A 19175-nucleotide genomic window follows, 5' to 3' on the forward strand; every position below is an offset into this window, starting at 1 on the left:
AACGCCAACGAAACTTACCAACAATACGGTCGTACATCAACATGTGCACATCAGGGAAACTTTTCAGCCAACCGGGTTTATCAAATACAAATTGACCCCAAGAAAATTGAATAAATCTACCAAAACTAATAATAGAAAATAAGTTACTACATAAGAAAACATAAGTTACTACATAGACTTGACGAAAGCTTAAAAAACACACATCAAAACCTCCCAAAAAAATTGGCCCAAAATCATCCCAATTTTATCTCAAATTAATGTGATTGTTAAACTAATAAGATGTTCCACAACCCGCCCAAACTATAACTAACAGTTAAAAAACACTTGCATTTTGATGTCAAGAAAGAAGGCTAGCAACACAGACACCATCACCACGACGATAGTAAGTAATAAGTGTATATAATGCACATAATTGCGCAAGCAATACAATTGTGTTTTTTGCTAGCAAATTGGTAATCATTTTCGTCTTTTGAGTCAGTATAAGCTAAAGCAGTATATTTCAGCAATGTTTCATTGTTTGGACAAACAGCAAAAAGCAACAGCAATAACTCTACCGTGAGCGAAGTGTTTTGAAATGTAAGCTTACATTGTTTTTTAATTGTATGTTACTGTGGAAATTTGATTTCAATTAGATTCGACTTTTGCACTGCGGGTGTACTGACCTTCTAGGTAGACAATAAACAACACTCCGTTATCTGACTTTAATAAACAAACTATCGCTGGTTAACTAAACCTAAAAGACGCAAAGCTAAATTAACGTTCCCACATTATATTTCAATAAAGCATGCCACGAAAGCGCCACTTGCGGCTAAACACGCAACACAAATGTCATAACGCGCCACGAATCAACAGTGAGATATCAACTCGAATGCAAAACCTAGTCACTTCTATAGTCACTTATGCACTGATTTTAAACCTAAATTGATGCGGTTTATATAGCGGTCAGGTCAAATGTTGTTATGCAAGCGTAGTTGTAAAAACGTACGCCCGAGAAGGTTAACTAAGTTCTAAACCGTAATTATTCTTTAAATTACTTTAAAGAAGTGTCATATGTAACATGGCTGGAAGCCAAGTAAAGCGTGGTTACCGTTAACACGTTAAAAGCGATACAACGATAGCCTTGAGCCAGTTTATAACCAGTGCGGTAATTAGAAAACAGGTTTAAACAGGTTTAATAGCCGGTCAAGGGGTAGAAAAAAGACGAGGATTGACCGAACTTGACCGGGACAAATGGCTGCGTAACGACAATTACATGCAAGTTTGAAACTAAAAGTCCAAAGTCCGATATGTTTTGAATTGAAAGTCCAAGGTCCGATACACGGGAATACAATGCTAGTTCGTTGCAATCTATAAAAACACAGATACTCTATGTAACATGCAAAGTAACTGCAAAAAACGCATATTGAATAAAATCACAAAACTATGCAATTTAATACGACATTTTGGTGTTTACAAAAATCCTAGAGATGATGGTCGAAAAATAGAACAATTAAATGTTGTTTCACTTGTCAGTGAATGATTTGAGTAATGTACAATTATCTGGTATTAAAAAATCAACAAAAATGTTGTTCACATATGAATGGCCATTGCATTGTACACAAATAAAAAAAAACTCGCAATAAATTACAAAAACATCCTTTGCTTTGAAAGTGCACCAATATTTAAATTCGTTTAAAAAAGCAACTTTTGAGCCGAGTGGGTATATGTGCTGGCTATAATGAAAATGGCACATACAATGCGCAAATTATGTTTCACACGAGCGAGGTACAAAAGTCTTCAAACGATTGCCACGTGACTCACTGTTAGCTATGACGTTATATGTTCGTTTCATGCCAGGGTTCAATTTAAACAATCGCGAGGATATACTGCAAATGATTAATAAAAACATCATGCTAAAATTGTAATTACGGAAATTTGTTTTTAAGAGCAAAACAAAATATATACGATAAAATATTTATGTTGAAGGTGTCATATAATTGAATATTTTTCTATGCCAGGTGAAGCTGGTAAGGAGTCGGTACCCAATCAAAAATTATCCCCGTTTATATAAAAGTCTTGCATATCTACGATATGGCCTTTCTGACATTGCCATGGATATGCCACATTTGTTTTTTCTGGTAAAAGTCTGGTAAAGGGAGTATAATCAGGTCTAATACATAGGTAATCATGTTTGACTTATAATTTATTCTTATAACGGCAAGGAGCATTTTGAATGGACTTTGCACATTCTTTATTTTAATTTAACAGGATTAAAACAATTTTGCAGTGTTTAACGATAAAATAGTCCAATCGGAAATTTGGATTTAACAAAATTTCATAAAAAATAATTTTATTGGAATTGTTCCGAGGTTTGATATAAATTATTGCAGGATAAATTCGTTGTATTTTGTTTTGCATTTTTTGTGATGTAGCATTGTGTGATTTTTGCATAGCTGTGGATTTGAATTCTAATGTGCCGGATTTAGCATATTGCGCAATTGTTTGTCGTCGCACCTCCCACGTTGCGCTCACGTGACTCTGTGACTGCTGTTCTTTGTATCTGAAGTAATCGCTTACAGCAGTGGTTCTCAAACTTTTTTTGTTGCGACGCCCCTGGACAAGTTTTCTGGACTTGCGACGCACCAGCAAATAAAAGTTAATGAGGAAACTTATTATTAAAGTTGAGTTTATTGATACAACAACAAAAAGCCACGAAACAAAACTTTTCTGCGACGCCCTTGGAAAATTAAAGCGACGCACCAGGGCGTCGCGACGCACAGTTTGAGAACCACTGGCTTACAGGCTCAATATTTTGTTTCAAATCACAACGAAAACGAGTTTGAATTGTTTTACTGGAACTGTTGAAAAATCTTAAAAGTGAGTAAACCCTTTTGTAGAAGTAAATGACAAATGTGATGCTCGGTAAATACTTTGGGGAAGAATCATTGTCATTCATGAGAGAAGTTGCCTTGTCTTATTCTGTTGTTATTAAGGGAAATACCATGTCTGACTTCCTAGTGATTGTTTTTGTGTGGTTTTTGACATAGCTATTGCAGATTTTAACATTTATTTTGTTGTACACTAGTATGCAAAAGTAGAACTTTTTTACAAACCCAATTAATGCTAACTGTGGGGATACAAACAAATTCTAATTGGTGCATTGATTACCATGTATTGCCCATTTCCAACATACCAAAAAAATGCTTTGGTTTACTACATAGAGATGACTTGGTAACTATAGTAATGTTTCATATGACATAATGATTTTTGGTGTTTTGCAGGCAAGTGGTTCAACTATGAAGAAATTTGTATGTTTGAAATTTAGTAACGGCTCAACAGACATAGTGCCACGCAGATGGATGGTTGGGTATTCTCAGTGTAAATGGCCGCCTGACTCAAATACAGATATTAAAGCTTTAGCCAAAATTGAAGTTGAACCTGAGGAGCACTGGAAAGAACACAGTTGTGTGATTCTTTGTGAATCTAGTATGTAGTAATATGGTATTTACAAAGCACCCTTATTTAAATGAAAAATGTATCTTATTTTTTAAGATAGCTATCAAAATGTGAGGAAAAGAGTTATACTACTGCAATCTTAAGTGAGACATCAGCAGATGAGGATTTTACCCCACCTCCTCTTGTGAGAACAGACAGTCGAAGTATTTACAAACAAGCAGCAGCTCAAAATGATAATTGCATCAGAAAGCATAAAAGGTTTTTGGACATTAAAGGCTTTACATAGTTTGCTGCAGTTAAAACTGTTTTCTTTGTGTTATCAGGAAAAGCCCTTTTTAAGTTTTTCTCCAATCCAAGCATCAAAAATATCAAAGTGATGATTTAGTGTATGAGATCCGAAGTGGCTATGCTTTCATAGGAAAACAACTTCATGTTTTAAATGAAAAACTTGATCGACTTTGGTATTGGAATGTTACAATGAGCAGTATCTCTAGCACTTCAACTAAACTTTGGAAAATGGAACCTGCCTGTACAAAGGAAGAGCTGGAGGAAAATTTAAAGCAATCTCTGGTACAGTATTACTGTATTAAGTTAATTGTCATGCAGACTATAGAAAATGATTAACCTTTTTATAAACAGAATCCAAAGTTGTTGGCACAGCAAGTGGAGGTGAAGTGTCTTAGAGCAACCTTTCGCAACTTTTTGAAAGTATTCATGGCCAAAAACTTAGCTATGCAATTTTCTTGGTCTGGAATGGGAAGAAGCCGTCAACAAGTGAAACGAGCGTTTAAAAGCCACCAACTCTACACAATTTTTCAAGGTAAATTTGTCTGATCGAGGAGTTCTGAATACTTTTAAAATGTAATTGCATTGTTATTGAGTTCCAAGGTAGTTTTATCATTTGCAGTTGAAAGTGTTGATTGGTGTTTTTAAGTAAGTTAGTACAAGATATACTGAGTATTAACAAGTTTTCAGATATTTTAGTTATTACTTAATGTATAAATCTATTTGAAATGGCATGTCAATTTCCAGGTTTTGTTTGAACCATTTTTTAGTGTAAAAATTTCAATATATTGTGCTTTTAATGCAATAAATGTTGCTCTTTTAATTGCTTTTATGATGTCTCTTTGAAAAACATTACTTTTTAGATGTTCTACACAACACTTGTTGCCATCAAGGTGCCAACAGAGAGGAAATAGCCAACGCAATAAAACGTGTGTTCAACAGAGTGGCTGATTGGGATGGCGGGAGGCAGCAACGCATGAAATCTACAGAACAAGCCTGAAGGAACACCTAATGGTCGTTTCATTGTGCTTATTCGTTTGAATAAAAGAGAATTTTATACAATAACGTGGTATTTATTTATAAGGTTAACTCAGATTATGTACTTTTCAAGTAATTTCTTACTTAAATTAAGTGTGGCATTGCGAAGTGCCTGGTTAGAACAAGCTAGGTTCTTACATACAAAGTAGAACAAGGGCCATAACTGGCCGTTGTTGCATTTGAAACATATATGCCGAACATATACGTCAGGGCTATGCATGAGTTTAGCATATGGCCTAAGTCTTTTGACGAGGGAAAACGAACATAAGTTGCAGAAGGGCCCTACATAAATTGTTGATTGGGTATAAAAAGTCAGACAAAATCTTCCACACCCACGTAACGGAAAAGTCTCAGGTCGTAATACCAAACTTACTTTCGAGCTTAGATGCAAATTTCTGTAAAATGGATTTGCTCCAATTGAGGGAACCGCGATGCTTGACAAATCATTGTGGCCATGCTTCAGCGCAAAAAGTGCAGCAAAGCGCCAATCAAGTTTTGAATCATAGCAAGAGATCCATACACAGTTTACGTCTTTGCAAAACCGGAAAGGCCACCATTACAGAGCGATAGGTGTAAATCGAACTAAAACTTTATTAGCCAAAACTTCAATTCGCAACTTTTAACTTCTTGGACTGCTTAAACCCAACATAAGTAAATATCTGTGACCGTACGACCGCTAAAACATCATTAGACCCCAACGAAACTTCTGTACAAGCAACCATGCATCGATAAAAACTTAATGTTGGAATTTCGAAACTGGACTTAAAGGACTTTTTGCTTAAAAAGAAAATTATATCAAAGGCCAATCCAATCTTGCTTCTAAACTTCTATTCAGAGCAGTTTGATACACTAGCGGCCAATGGCGAAATAAAGAACAATGTACATTGTGGTCAAAAAGGGTAAAAAGGATGTGTATTTCTGACCTAAAGCATCGGTTGCCAATGGTGACATTTAAAATTGTATTTATAGTTGTTACCTACGTCATTAGTGATGTTTGTGTGAAATGAACATTTAAACTGCGAATAAATTAAATGTGAAACAACAACTGACTCACGTAAACTCGGTTTCAGGTAACTCGGTATCACTAAGCGTTATTTTATTGCCTGTTGTAATACATTTGTGGACTTATTTGCGGTTCATTTGCAGTGAGCTGCTGTTGTGTAAAGTTGAAACATTTGAAAACAGTTAAATTTCATTGAAGAAATTAGCAACAATGTTAATTTAGTGCATTATTTCTATGGTGGTCTCATTTCAAATTACCAATGCAAGTTTAAAAGACTATTATGTCGGTAGGTATATGTCGATAGATAGATACGACAATGTCTTGTTTCTTAAGTTTAATCAGATTGTTAATGAACAACGTTAGCGTGGTATGTACTGCGTGGGAATTTCTGCTGTATAAGATCTTTTCTTCTGTTATAAAGGTTTAGTGATATTAAACTCTTCCGTGAGAAAATTCCTGTGATGGAAATCAGTTCATTTTATTGCCTAAACTGTTGTGATTGTAAAAAAGGTAAAGCCATATACCTTCCTTTTCAGCTGCATACGAAGATCTTGGATGCTGAGCGGATAAACGTCAAGTTAATGCGATAGCAAACGCAGAGGACAGTCCACTACTTAGCGAAGAAAATTATAAAGAACGGGAACTGGCGATCAGCAAATGCGCAAGAGTAGAATACCTCAAGCACCATATTTGGCATAAAGATAATACATAGAAGTCAGTACAGTCGTCGTTTCAAGATCGTAGATATACGTTGCCTTTTACCTCACCATAGTTGTTCAGAATTACTCTAGCGTCGTATTTAGTTGTGCAGCAGGCTATAGCACCCTAGTTTATTTCGCAGAAAAGTGGAAAATGCTCGACTGCTTGCAACGCTGGTTCAAGATGCCAAGTGTACGGAGCATCCGAAGACTGCAGGCCTGATGGAAAGGGTGGACCACAAGCTAATCAAGTTTGCCGGCTTATCAGTGTCGTTTTTTACCGCTAGGAATGTTGGACTACGCAAAAAGTATTACATGGTCGGTCGTTGAGCGAAATCTAATGTTAATTAGCTCGATTTTTAGGAAAGTCAGAAAACAGGTGTGTATGCCCAGACACATGATAATCTATACATAAACCTGTGTGTGGCCACAGTTGTATCATCTAACGTTGCTCCGCCTGCAACCGACCGATCAAATTTCTACACTAGATTAACTTTACTCATTATCACCGTTCTGTATCCCGAAGCCCTTGCTCCAAACAAAAAGAATTCCATTTCGCCCGATTACACATTCGAAATGCGTAAAATCATTAAAATTTGAGTTATCCTTGTGCAAGAGGAATTTTGTATATCGCTACAGATAAAATAATCGACTTGCATATTGGAATTAATTGGCTATATGAACCATACAATTCAGTTTTATAGCGACTTAAATACAATACAAATTCAAAATGGTTGTTACTGTGCGATCTTGAACTTTTCAACCGTTTTTGCCATCGCTGCAGTATCTACCGCATCAGTGCAGCGTTAAACATCCGGAACAGCTGGTCTACGCCCTGCAACGTATATTTAGGCCTCGTTTAGTCAGACGCGTTCTACAAAATACCTCAAAAACGTTCAAACGACGTCCTGTGTTTAAACCTTTTACATCAATAGCGCTCAACCACTGAAGGGCGATAAACGTTATTGAGCCGAATTAAGGAGTATTTTAATTCCACTGCTTTCAATGCAAAGTAGATTAAAATGTTGTGGCTTCATTGTACACAAAGTTTAAACATGAAAACCCAAAACACATATTAATCGTTCAATTGTGATGTTTGGACATGAAAATATAGTCTATATGATATTATTGACCTCGCGTTGCACTGAGGCACAAATTGTGATGTTATCTTTACATAAACGTGTTATTTGTGAGTTTTTCTGCCCGTTTTTTTCGCACCCCACATAAGCAGTGTTATCACTTTTCTTTGCTGCTCCCTTCTCTTCGCTTTTTTGTTTTGTTCGCGAGGAATTTAAATTATACGAAACAAAGATATACGGGTCATGCGATTCTAGCTCCGTAGTCAGATTGGAGTTGTAAATCCGACCGGGATTGTTTTGTTCGGGTTCGGACTGTAGCAGGGGTGCCAAATTTTTTTTAAGGGGGGCAATTTTTTTCAGGTCAAGTCGCCCGCGGGACAAGGTTTTTTTTACAAAGTTTTTACCGTAGAATTAGAACACAAATATACGGGATTTAAGCAAATTCTGGGATTTTGTTGGGTCCGCACCAAGTAGACCTTCTTTTACCGGTAAATAAAGTTGCATGAAAAGCTTTTGCGTAAAGTCGCCAAAACCCCAAAACCTAATCCAAGGCGACATTATTTAAAACAACAGCCGTGGGCGACGTAAAATGCCGCAGCGGGTCGCACTTTGGACACCTCTGAACAAGAGTGTAGACAAAACAGGCTCGGGCCTGGCTTCACACTCAGGCTCATCTGGCTTCACACTCAGGCTCATCTTAACCTTCTCTTTGGAAACCAGACAGCGACGAATAGTTGTAGGCTAGTGGTTCTTAACCTTTTTAAGTTTTTATTGCACCGAAACCCCTACGATATTTGTCACGCTTTCGTCGAACCCCAATTAGTACGTTGATATACCATTTACTTGTAAGTTTGTTGAATCTAATACAAAACCAGCAATCCTAAAATATTTTGTAAACCTTTGTCGCACCCCTGATTGGGCGTTAGCGAACCCCTGGGATTCGATCGAGCCCAGGATAAGAACCACTGTTGTGGGCAATAAAAGAGGCAACGCCATGAAAAGTTGACGTCATTGTAAACCCGAAGGTAGCATTTCTCGCATGCTCAATTGGAAATCCCCTCCTGCGTAAAACGCGGAAGAAGAATGACTCCTTAAGACACAGCCCGTTTCGAAAGAAGAACGCGCTGGAACTATTTCCAGTCCTAATTAAAGCATAAAAACGCACTGCTGAGTATCAAGAGTTAGACTTCGTCAGAGTGATAAGCTTTGCATGCAACTGCTAAAGACAATGAGTGCACAGAACCGAGGCAGGCCTGGGATGGAAATGGTTCAAAATGAATATGGTACGTAGGATTGATTTTGTTTAAGTTATGTGAAGTTTAAGTTGGACTTATTTCAGTTAAAACTCTTTGTTGTGGACCTGTCCTGAGTTTATGGTTACTCTTAGACTATACAATGTTAACCCAAATCAGATTAACTCCTGATTTACAGGCAGTTACCACATAAAAAATGAGCTTACAGGTTTGAGTTTCAACTCTGCCACATTTGCCGACGTAATTTTGATTTCTGATTTTTTTCCTTCTAAATTTAATATTTGTTTTATTTAAACCAATTTGCATGTACACCAGGTATGTTGTTCAATTTGTTGCCATCAGTGTGACAACCCGATGATTTTTATGTGTGTGTGTAGAGGTGGAAAATTAGTCGTTTTTTAACTGAACTTATACAGTCATTATTAGAACAGGCTTTGTATTTGTATTGTGTGCAAATTTAATAAATTTCCCCTTTTTGCCTTCTTTCATCCCAATATTTGAGTCTTTCGAAAGGTACCACCATAATGCTAGTTATATCACACCGGCAGTTAATGCATTTTGTATATCTTTTGATTGACATTGGATATCCCTTGCTACATTACAATTTGATGTAATACAGATCATATGCTTACGTAACACAATGCCTAATGTCGACATCATTAAAAAGAACGCAATCGCATAAGTTTTCAAGCCATTTAGAAGTTACATATGTAGCTTGTCATGCTTCTGTTGTCTTGTGTTTTGCAGAAAATGTTCAACCCACCTCCAGAGTGAGAAACAACGAAAAACTTGAAACCATGATAAGGGAGACCAATAAAAGCGTCCAAAGCAATCGAAAACTGATGTGGTTGAGTCTAATCTTTCTACTGGTGATTTTCACAGTCGTATTGGTCGCCCTTCATTTCTCGGTACGATTGTGCAAAAATTAATTTGTTCAGCATACATCATTTTTTTACCTCATCTTTAAGTATGATAAAAATTGCTATAGTTTAAAGAGGGTTAAAAATGAACTTGTTAAAAAGTATTGAGTGGTTCCTACACTTTTTTCACAGTGCACCTTCCGTCACCTTTATGTGGCCAAATCATTTTAGCTTTTACGTGCTTGGGGCGTCAAGAAAAAAGGGTAAACTCTCCTTTCAGTATCGTTTTCTAACAATGCAAATATTGTAGTAGTACAACAATAGCATAACTTCGCTACATGATTAACCACTAAGCCATCCTTGCTTCAGGTACCTATATAGGTCATATATACAAAATGCTAGATACGCCTCTGCTGTGGTATATGCAAAATACTCACATACACATAAATATAGTTGGGTCAAAACATTTTACACGACGTATATTGTTTGTTAATATTGAAAATGTCGGCACATCAAATAATACATTTATCAATACATATTTTTTCACTAGATTTCTGCAAAAGTAATGGAAACAAGACAAGGTAAATATGGGTCATGTCATTCATAAACTGTTGTCTGTTTTACATTTCAAAATTTTGTAAAAGTCGTTTGCTTTTTGGAACAAACAATGGTAAAATATGCCTATTTAGTTCAATGTCTTTTAAATGTTATACCAAATAAAAACTTACTGTAGGTACTTTGCATCAAAAACCTGAAATGTCCAGCATGTTATACATAATAAAAAATAAAAAATAGGAAGGCAATTAAAAATGGCGTCGTGCAGAGATTTTAAAACTATTTTACTTATTGTACTCCATCTCCCTACCTGAATACATTTACTCAATGGGTTTCGTGAAATGATTGATCCCAAGCTATACCGATTTGAAAAGGTTGCGTAGAATGAATGATCCTGAAATAGCGGCAGGAAAAATTCCTATCGCACCACACGAAATTAAAACCACAATGCTTCCTCTAAGCAGATTGATTATTGAGTTTCGAATCGTGATCAAATTGTTGTGAAGCGCATGCTTGGCTTTTAGGCTATTCTTTTGCAAAACTTGACATCATTGAAAGTCTTCGCAAGTGTGGTATACAGTGTTCTCCATTGTCCACAAAGTATAGCTATTAACATAATTTTTTACCATAAAACACACAGGGTTTTAACCACATTAAGGTAAATAAAAGTTTGAAACGTTCGAGTTTGCTGTCCTTCTACCAAAGCAAACTTTTAGTTTACAAAAGCTGGCATTGCAACAAATTAAACACGCGAATCACAAAACAGTTTTAAAGTTCCAATCAGTCTAATTTCTGTATACGTATTTTTTCAGCTTTGCAAACTACCTTGTTGAAACAAATCAACATTTCAATTGAACCAATTCAATCTGCTGAGAAAAGTTTGACCATGTGGAAAGGTAAGATGCACGTCGTTGAAAATGTCCAATAAAGTTTTGAAACTTTTTTACATCATGATCTATCTGTTATGTAGTCTTTTTACTCTGGCCTAGTACTACTGAAATATATGGAACGTAAATATTTCCATAACTCGGATTAGTTGGTAGAACGGGACTACGGGAGTCCCGGAAAGACTCCTGTCGAGGGTTTAAATCCCAGCGCAGGCTAAAATTTTCTAGCCTACACCTTGTCATATGGTGGTGAATGCTTGGGAGACCAGCTGATTCGGTATAATGCCTTTAATAGGCCTGGCGTACTGTGTAATCATTGTCAAATATATTATTTATATAACATAGAGCTTGGTAATGAATACAAAAGTTTTGTTTTCGTAATATATTAAACGCAAAATCACTTCAAAATCAAAATCATTACGAGCCCAGCTACAGAGGCCACACAGGTTTCTTACACATTTTTGTGCACTTGAAAAAATAAACTATCATATACTTATACGTTTAGATGCTGCATTTGTATTGCTTCGTCACTGATGTACGATATTAAAATATCGGTTTCAAGTGATAACCAACCTTTGTCGTGTATTCCCATGTTAACATGTTTCTTTCATCTAGCAATGAATGCGAATTATTCGAGTCGTCTCACCGCAACTAACAACAACATTGAACATATGCAAACGAGTTTGACAGCTTTGAAAGGTAGAACTTTGTTACCCATGTTCCATCATGGTGGTGTTTTAGGCTATGAAATTCTACACGCAACCTACTAATGTAGACGTTTATTTTGGCTAAAGAGAACTAATGTGCGAAACTTCAATTGGACACTCGTACGCGTTTAACCATTTTTATTTGATTTCAAACGCGTGACTCCGTGACTAGCGGTTTGAAGTCGATTCAAAAGAAACATGAAAAGTATCAAAGTTAGTGACTTGAACATTTGCTTCATTTTAAACCGGTAACATGCAATGTGTTTGCATCCCATACAAATATTTTTACAATAGTGTCATTTCGTAAACATAAACCATTGACGTATGTTAAGAGTCATACATGGTGGGAATGTGGTCACAGAACGCAGAGATTGTTGTTGAACAAAAAACAGTCAGAACATTCATTCGATTGAATACTTGCTGTCGTGATTTGCCAAAAGTGGCTAACAATAAGCATTTTTACCAAAATCAAAGCCGAGCTGGAACAAAGTTAATTATCATGAATATCACGTGACTCCTGATACCAAAAAACTGCTTTATACGAAACCTTCCACAGAATAATTCATCCTGAAATAGCGACAAATAAAGGTTAAATAAATTGATTGGTGCAAAATAACTGGATGATAAGGTTTCGTAAGGCGTTTGTTCTTAAAGTAAATAATGGAAAGTTGCACCGCATCGAAACAAAGTTAAAAAACTTCCTTAAATGGGATTGATTGTTGAGTTTCGAGTCTTGGTTGAAGTCTGCAAAGCTGATTGTCAGTTTATTATAACAATTTTTCAATACATATTTTTTTCCAACGTCCTGCAAGCTTAACTAAACTTGAGTAAGTTATTACATGTCCATAACGGGCACATATTTTTTCATTGATCCTGCGTTAAGAAGATAAATGTTCATGTTATACTCTAGTTCAGAGGCCCTCTTCTACATTTTTGTGCTGCTCATTCTTAGTGATTCCTTTTGACACAGAAAAAGTGAAATCAGGTGGTTTGTAACATTATTGTTTACTTCGTTTAGACACATTGCAAAACAACATGTTAACCATGGAAGCAAAACTTACATACTTACAAGGTAAAACGAACACCCAAAATCTCATATCCTTATTTACGTTTTCATTTATGCGGATCTAACTTACTATGGTGTAAGTTTTAAGTTTGTTTCTAAACAAAGTATTACCATGAATATTATAACTCAGTATTAAATGCTTGTGTTTTATTTAACTCTTAGTAAGGTACGGTACGATTTTTTTTTTAAAAAAGTGACTTTTATTTATTTTTGAATTGTTGCCACAGATTACTTGGGCATAATTTCCGCACAAGTCACTTCGGGGATTGAAAGTAAGTTTATCTTTACGTTCTCACCCCAATATCTGATCGATATGACGTGACCCAAGACCTCTGACATTTTTACCTCACCAGGTGGTTTTGGAAAATAGTAGTTTAACCCGCCATACCGTAAACTACGCAGATAACAAAATTAAAAGCAACGACTTTGAATTAAAATTTATTTATAGTCACGTAATAAATTTCAATCGACTGTTGTATATCACCAATTTCTCTTGCAGACTTTTCATTTTTTGATACCCTTTCAAAATCTGCGTCAAGCATCTTTCCCAGCAGTTTGCCCAACTACTATCGATATTATTACGACGGTGGTAATTACTATATAAGTGATGGTGGAAATAATATGTACGACTTTGGAAATGAGGTACAATGTTATGTAGTTTAAATTGGTGCCGACAGAATTTTATTGCAGATTTATTAAGTTATATATATTGGCACGTAGAGAAACAACAAAGATAATAAGATATACTTTTTTGTAAATTAGATTCGAGTGGGGACAGACTCTGGACGTTCAGTGTACGTCATTTACAATACGACCTACAGGTAGGTGTCACTTTGTCACTGAAAATGACATAAAAGACACGTACAAAGAAAAAAATGAAACATATTTGGCCTGGATGGCATGTACCACTGGCATATGATGTAGCCTACCTGACACATATTTTGTTTAGCGATCCACTGGGCAATTTTTTGATGGTATGCAAAGCTGGGCATCCATTCGTCTTGTCCATGTTGGTATTAAACCGCGATGGAGAATCTCGAACGTATAACGTCTTGGTAACATATCAATAACATATCTAAGTTTGTTAATATGATTTTGCTTTCAAACGCACAGTTATAATATATATTTTAGTCGATTGTCTGATCATTACAAAGTAGAGTATAAATATAAAGTCAAGTTGAAACAAAAATGCTAAAACATGTTTTATCGGAAAGTCAAAATTGGTTTTATTATGTTTCTGTCGTAGTTTGTAACCAGACGTTCCGAATCGTTCTTTTGTAGAAGTCGATTTTGAAACATTACTTTTGTAGGAGAGTGGCAATTTGGGAGCAGACGGCACAGGAAACTACAGTTGGGATGCTGGATCTTTATTGGTTGGATCATACAATATACAATACGTGTTGTATCAAGTATACGGAGCCGGCAATCCTTCCATCATACAGATATTCTTCACAGTGTCAAGTCCAGTGAGTGAATGAGTAAAATATTGTCATGCTGTTGCCTAAAATGATTAAACTAAATCTCCAATAGCATAAACTTGTAAGGTGCGTTTCTAACAAGTAAGAAACTTACCTTCAAAACTTGCTATGCGCAAAGAATACCCTATAGGTCTAGACTAGAGTATCTCAAAAAGAGGACAAATCCGACAAATGTGCCAAATTCAATTAAAACAAAAAAAATTTGTTGATCTGTAACAATTCAATTCATGGTAAAAATAGTAAAAACGCACGTATGTTTCGGTGTGTCATTTTCTCAAACATTTGTATGATTAATTTTGCTGGGATTTTAAAATTTGTTTTAAAAATTTGTCGTATTTGAATTTTTAACACATTTTTTGTGTAATAATATACTCAAGTATAACATCGGCTACGGTTTGTTGTGTAGATACTTGGCTCAAAAGGAAATAGTTCACTACATTACTCAGACCATGGGAAGAACACACAGTCGACTTATAACCTAGTCTACATTTCAGGAAACGCTCACAACGTCTACTTCAACTATATTCTTACATCCACGTAAGAAACGGTGACGTGAAACGTTTTCGGAATGCCACAAATTTAAAACTTTGTCTGAAAACGTTTTTGAAAAGGCGAAAACATTTTAGTTTGGGCCCCAAATACGATTTGTCAATGCTACCTGAGATTCGCCATTTGAGCATCTTAATATTAACATAAAATTTAGAAACGCCAGGAAAAGACTGTTTTAAATGTTCTCGCAAGTACCCAGGTTTGGGACAAAATATTGTGTCTAAGCCTGATGCAATAACGCAGCAATTTTTCTTTATGCCTTTTCCCAAACTTCAGTTTTGTTTTTGGCTTTTAACCAAAATATATTACAAATGTCGTTTGTTTCAGATATTCGTCATCAAATTCGACTTATGTGCAAGCCAGTACTATTGAGCAAATTCTGCGAAGAATTTTTCAAAACTTTTCAGTGTGAATGGAAACAAGAGTCTCAACCAACTGCGCTTTCGTTGTTATAAGCTTTTAATATGTCAAGTTATTGTAGACTTACAAATTTATTTCAGCTCTTTAATGCAGTTATAATGTAAAGAACATATCGTCACACAATCTGGCAACCGTTTAAATTTAAAACGACTAATCTAATTTTGGTGGTAATATTGCAATAGAACATTATGCTAAAAGTTGCTACAAACTGAAGTGTTCACATTTATAGAGCTTCTCTGGCATTTTTTATACCGACGTTTTGACGTCCTGCGCGTAGTATGATGCACGGTAAAAAAAGGATAAAAAGAATCAAACGCAAGCACGTCACAACGAAAACACTGCTCCATAACGATTGATTGGGCCTCTAATCGTTGAGCAGGTACCGGAAGCACGCTTGTGACGTACTTGCGCCTAATTCTTTTCCCCTTGTTTGTCGTGCACTGTACTACGCGCATTCAGTGGTATTTACCCTGATGAAGGCGACATGTAGGGGACGTCCAAACGTCGGTATAAAAATGCAATAGCCAGAAGAGCTCTATAAGTTTGATATTATGCTTGGCAGCAACAGCCTATAAAAACTGAACCGCTTTTTAAAAGTCTAAACACTGGTAAAAATTGCTGCCAGATGCTAAAATTTAATCCGTCTTAATTCTATTTGCTGTTGCTGTGGATTGTTTCCCACAATGTCGCTTTTGTGAAGGTCGCATTGGTTATAACGCAATCATAACATGTTAACTGCGTTCGACCTTCTTTATTTGTGTGTCTATTTCTCCTATATGGAGACACGTACTTTACAAATCTTGTTCGGTTATTTTGGCAAACCCGGAGATTGTTTATTTTGTTTTTGCGACGCCAAATTTATATTCCCATAAAATTCGTTATGGCCGTCATTGATAAAACTGGTCAAAAATGACTTTTCTGACAAAAATCTAAATCAGTAGTTTTAAATTTCTTTATGTCGTTGCACCTGAGATCAATCAAACGCAATTTTATCACATTTAAAAAATCAATGTTATTACCCCCCAGAAAAATGTACAAATTACCCCACAGGTTAAGAACCACTGACATGTAAACTGAAATAAACACATTAAAAAAAAATTTCAATTGTAACAGATAATGTAGCGTAATGCTTCTCTACCGTATCGCTTTCTTTCTTGCGTTTTTATGTGTCATTGGCACTTCAGCCGTTAAGCATTGACATATTTGCACTATGCGAGCTATTCGGCGCTAAATAGTAAATAGGCCTTTGACATGTATATAAAAGTTGTGTTTGTAATTGTATAAAATTGGAAGGACATGCGTTTTTTTTCTCCTTTTTTACTTTGCTTACATATTTACCATGTTTAGTTTTCTTGCCAATGATTAATTAAACTGCTTTTTTCTCATTTTCTTGCAAGAATTTCACGTTTTTTTTCAATTCAACAATCACTTTTCGTCGTGTGCCACAATTCACTGCACCTATTTGGTTTGCTTGTAGTTACGTGTCTGTTTTCGAAGTGTGCTGTAAATAAAGAAACAAATGCATTTGATTTGATTTAATATGCCGTTTGTTGGGGGTTATTATGGATGGAAACTAACACTACTAACCTGCCATGTGGTGTTGTCTTAAATCAATAGATTCTTAACCAGGGGTTCAGGTCTTGTTTTGGGCGGGCGCAAAAATGCTGAATCATTAGGGTTGTGGAATAACAATTTGTTTTCATGACAAATATTAAAAAGGGGAAGATAACTAGTTAATAATTTCAACGATGTCGAGAATCAATTTTATCACAGGTAAAATAACAAAAAAAGATGGTAAAACAAGCCATCCGTTACTCGGAAACTTTAAAGAACATAATTCAATGGTGTTTCCGACACATATAATCATAACCAACAACATAGTGTTCAAATTTCGACAATATTTAACCTGCCGAAATTACGGTATTATTAATATTAACGTGACTACGTGTATTGTCTGCAAACAAAACTACGTGGGCTAAACAAACAACACGAATTTTCAACACGTTGGAATGCACACATGTCTACCTGGAACGCATGCGATCTTTCTGAACGACAGGTCAGCAATGATCCACCATTAAAAAATCACAACCACTCGACGGTTTTCTTGGAGCAACCCGACGTGCATTTGTTGAATATAAGCGAGGACAAACGGTTTGGTAAACTTAAAGCCATTATTAAAATCGCCAGAATGATTTTACCGCAGTTTAATGTGTACACGAGGCACCGTTAGAGAGGGATACTGATTTGTGTTGTTTTGTTTCCTTTGCGTCCTTTTGCGTGTCTTTGCGTGGCTATGCGTACTTTCTGCAAGCAAAACTACGTCGGCCAATCGTAAAACCAAACAAATTTTTCCAAAGGATGAATTGCACACAAGTCTACATGTTTTATATAAAAAACCTGGAATTGAACAATGCCTTCAAGTGACGTTCTGCTTATCAACCCCAAAATGCTTTTGGGTACAAATGCTCCTTACCCAATCCGTGTTATCTATCATATTCTCTGACACTAGATGGCGATAAAGAGTCATATAGCTCACGGTCAATAAAGCGAAATGTGGCGTAACTAAATCTGAATCGATGCTTTATTTTGCCATAGTCATGCGTTGATAAGTACTGCGAGGTATTTTGTTTTAAAGGAAGCTTTACACGCAGCTGTCCGAGATTTACAATGACACGGACAATGACACGCCTGGAATTTCGATGAAGTTTTTTTGCAAAACGGTAAGTAGCAGTTTTTTAATTCAATTTGCATGAAAGAGTAAATAACCCAGAAATGCCAGTCAAACCTCTTTGCTTAATACAAACTTTTCTTCGTTAATTTATCGGAAACGAAGTTATAAATTTTTAACTTGACTTAAATCAAATCATACACAAAAAATAAAAATTGCGCCAGAAAACTGAACATTTGTCCACGAGTTGTGCCACAAGCTAATTAACAAATATTCCAAACGAAAAGGCAAGAGTGTGTGTCATTAGGGCAACGAGCTTAAATGCGAGGTGGGAGCGATAGTTGCGTTCGAAACGGCAGATAAAAACAATAATAAAGTGATGTTAACAAAAACAATCTAACGAAATACAGACCCGGACTTTTCGGTTTAGGTTTGGGTTGTACCGGGCAGTGTTGGGTTTGGAATTAAATTTGAGTTTGTCCCGAAAACTACGAAGAGGACTTCTCACCAAGTTTAGGTTCCGTGAGGATTCAGGCTTGTACTTTTGGGTTCGGGCCGCGATTTCGAGCCTTCCTACGACTTTGTGTACACCACCTACAACAATTAATTTTTCTAAACCATTTATAATAAGTTTAGTATTTTCTTAAGAATACTAAAGAATATTACATTAATGGATATTAAAACTGAAATTTTAAACACACATAAGCGCCGGTGGAAAGTAAAAACTTCTCATTTTTTGATAAATGGTAAATAGTTATAACCAAGTAGTCTCCTGGATTTTTGCATATTTTTGACTCCACGTGTTCGCGTTTAATTTGACAAAGAGTATTTCTGCTAAACAATTTCTAGAGCTCTTATTTTGACACCAGAGAGCAATAAAGAGTTATTGTCATTAAAAATTAAATCAGCCTTATTTCATACGCCAGTGGGAAATCCCCTCCTGTGTAAAAGCAAAATGCTAACCAAGCATTTCTGCGCAGAAAAAAAAGACTCGTCAAGATACAGCCGAGAATGCGCTGTAACTATTCCAGGCCTAATTAAAGCATATAAAAGAACTGCTGAGTATCAAGAGTTATACTTTGTCAGAGTGATAAGCTTTACAAGTAACTGCTAAAGACAATGAGTGCACAGAACCCAGACCAGCCTGGGATGGAAATGGAGGAACAATTTTATGGTAGGTAGGGTTGGGTTTGT

The 19175-nt window shown here is 36.0% G+C and overlaps 3 protein-coding genes and 1 long non-coding RNA gene across 4 annotated transcripts in view; 3 read left to right on the forward strand and 1 right to left on the reverse strand.

The window, feature by feature from the left end:
- LOC145215564 (ubiquitin-ribosomal protein eS31 fusion protein) overlaps window positions 1-19175 on the reverse strand; it is a 291245-nt gene that overhangs the window by 160032 nt on the left and 112038 nt on the right. The gene's annotated exons all lie outside the window — the stretch shown is intronic.
- On the forward strand, window positions 2788-3544 carry LOC145214109 (uncharacterized). The gene is made up of 3 exons (XR_013856971.1): window positions 2788-2856; window positions 3261-3465; window positions 3532-3544. It is a non-coding gene; the product is annotated as an uncharacterized LOC145214109 (long non-coding RNA).
- On the forward strand, window positions 3803-4785 carry LOC145214108 (uncharacterized). The gene is made up of 3 exons (XM_080082575.1): window positions 3803-4005; window positions 4075-4255; window positions 4584-4785. The coding sequence occupies exons 1-3, from the start codon at window positions 3913-3915 to the stop codon at window positions 4718-4720; spliced, it is 411 nt and encodes a 136-aa protein (XP_079938701.1). The 5' UTR covers window positions 3803-3912; the 3' UTR covers window positions 4721-4785.
- On the forward strand, window positions 8797-15305 carry LOC145212908 (uncharacterized). The gene is made up of 13 exons (XM_080081153.1): window positions 8797-8821; window positions 9539-9699; window positions 10202-10232; window positions 11709-11809; window positions 11962-12013; window positions 12819-12872; window positions 13094-13138; window positions 13366-13508; window positions 13629-13687; window positions 13816-13921; window positions 14177-14332; window positions 14751-14881; window positions 15221-15305. The coding sequence occupies exons 1-13, from the start codon at window positions 8797-8799 to the stop codon at window positions 15303-15305; spliced, it is 1149 nt and encodes a 382-aa protein (XP_079937279.1).

This window comes from Phallusia mammillata, chromosome 2, assembly GCF_965637545.1.
Source record: "Phallusia mammillata chromosome 2, kaPhaMamm4.hap1.1, whole genome shotgun sequence".
NCBI lineage: Eukaryota > Metazoa > Chordata > Ascidiacea > Phlebobranchia > Ascidiidae > Phallusia > Phallusia mammillata.

Bases quoted from the DNA above. Each gene is read 5' to 3' on its own strand.
- LOC145214108 (XM_080082575.1), top strand. From the start codon at position 3,913: ATGAGCAGTATCTCTAGCACTTCAACTAAACTTTGGAAAATGGAACCT. The intron at 4,006-4,074 runs GTACAGTATTAC...TTTTATAAACAG, and splicing joins AAAATTTAAAGCAATCTCTG to AATCCAAAGTTGTTGGCACA. The intron at 4,256-4,583 runs GTAAATTTGTCT...ATTACTTTTTAG, and splicing joins ACTCTACACAATTTTTCAAG to ATGTTCTACACAACACTTGT.
- LOC145212908 (XM_080081153.1), top strand. From the start codon at position 8,797: ATGGAAATGGTTCAAAATGAATATG. The intron at 11,810-11,961 runs ATGTTCCATCAT...CAAACGCGTGAC, and splicing joins AAGGTAGAACTTTGTTACCC to TCCGTGACTAGCGGTTTGAA. The intron at 13,509-13,628 runs GTACAATGTTAT...TTTGTAAATTAG, and splicing joins TGTACGACTTTGGAAATGAG to ATTCGAGTGGGGACAGACTC.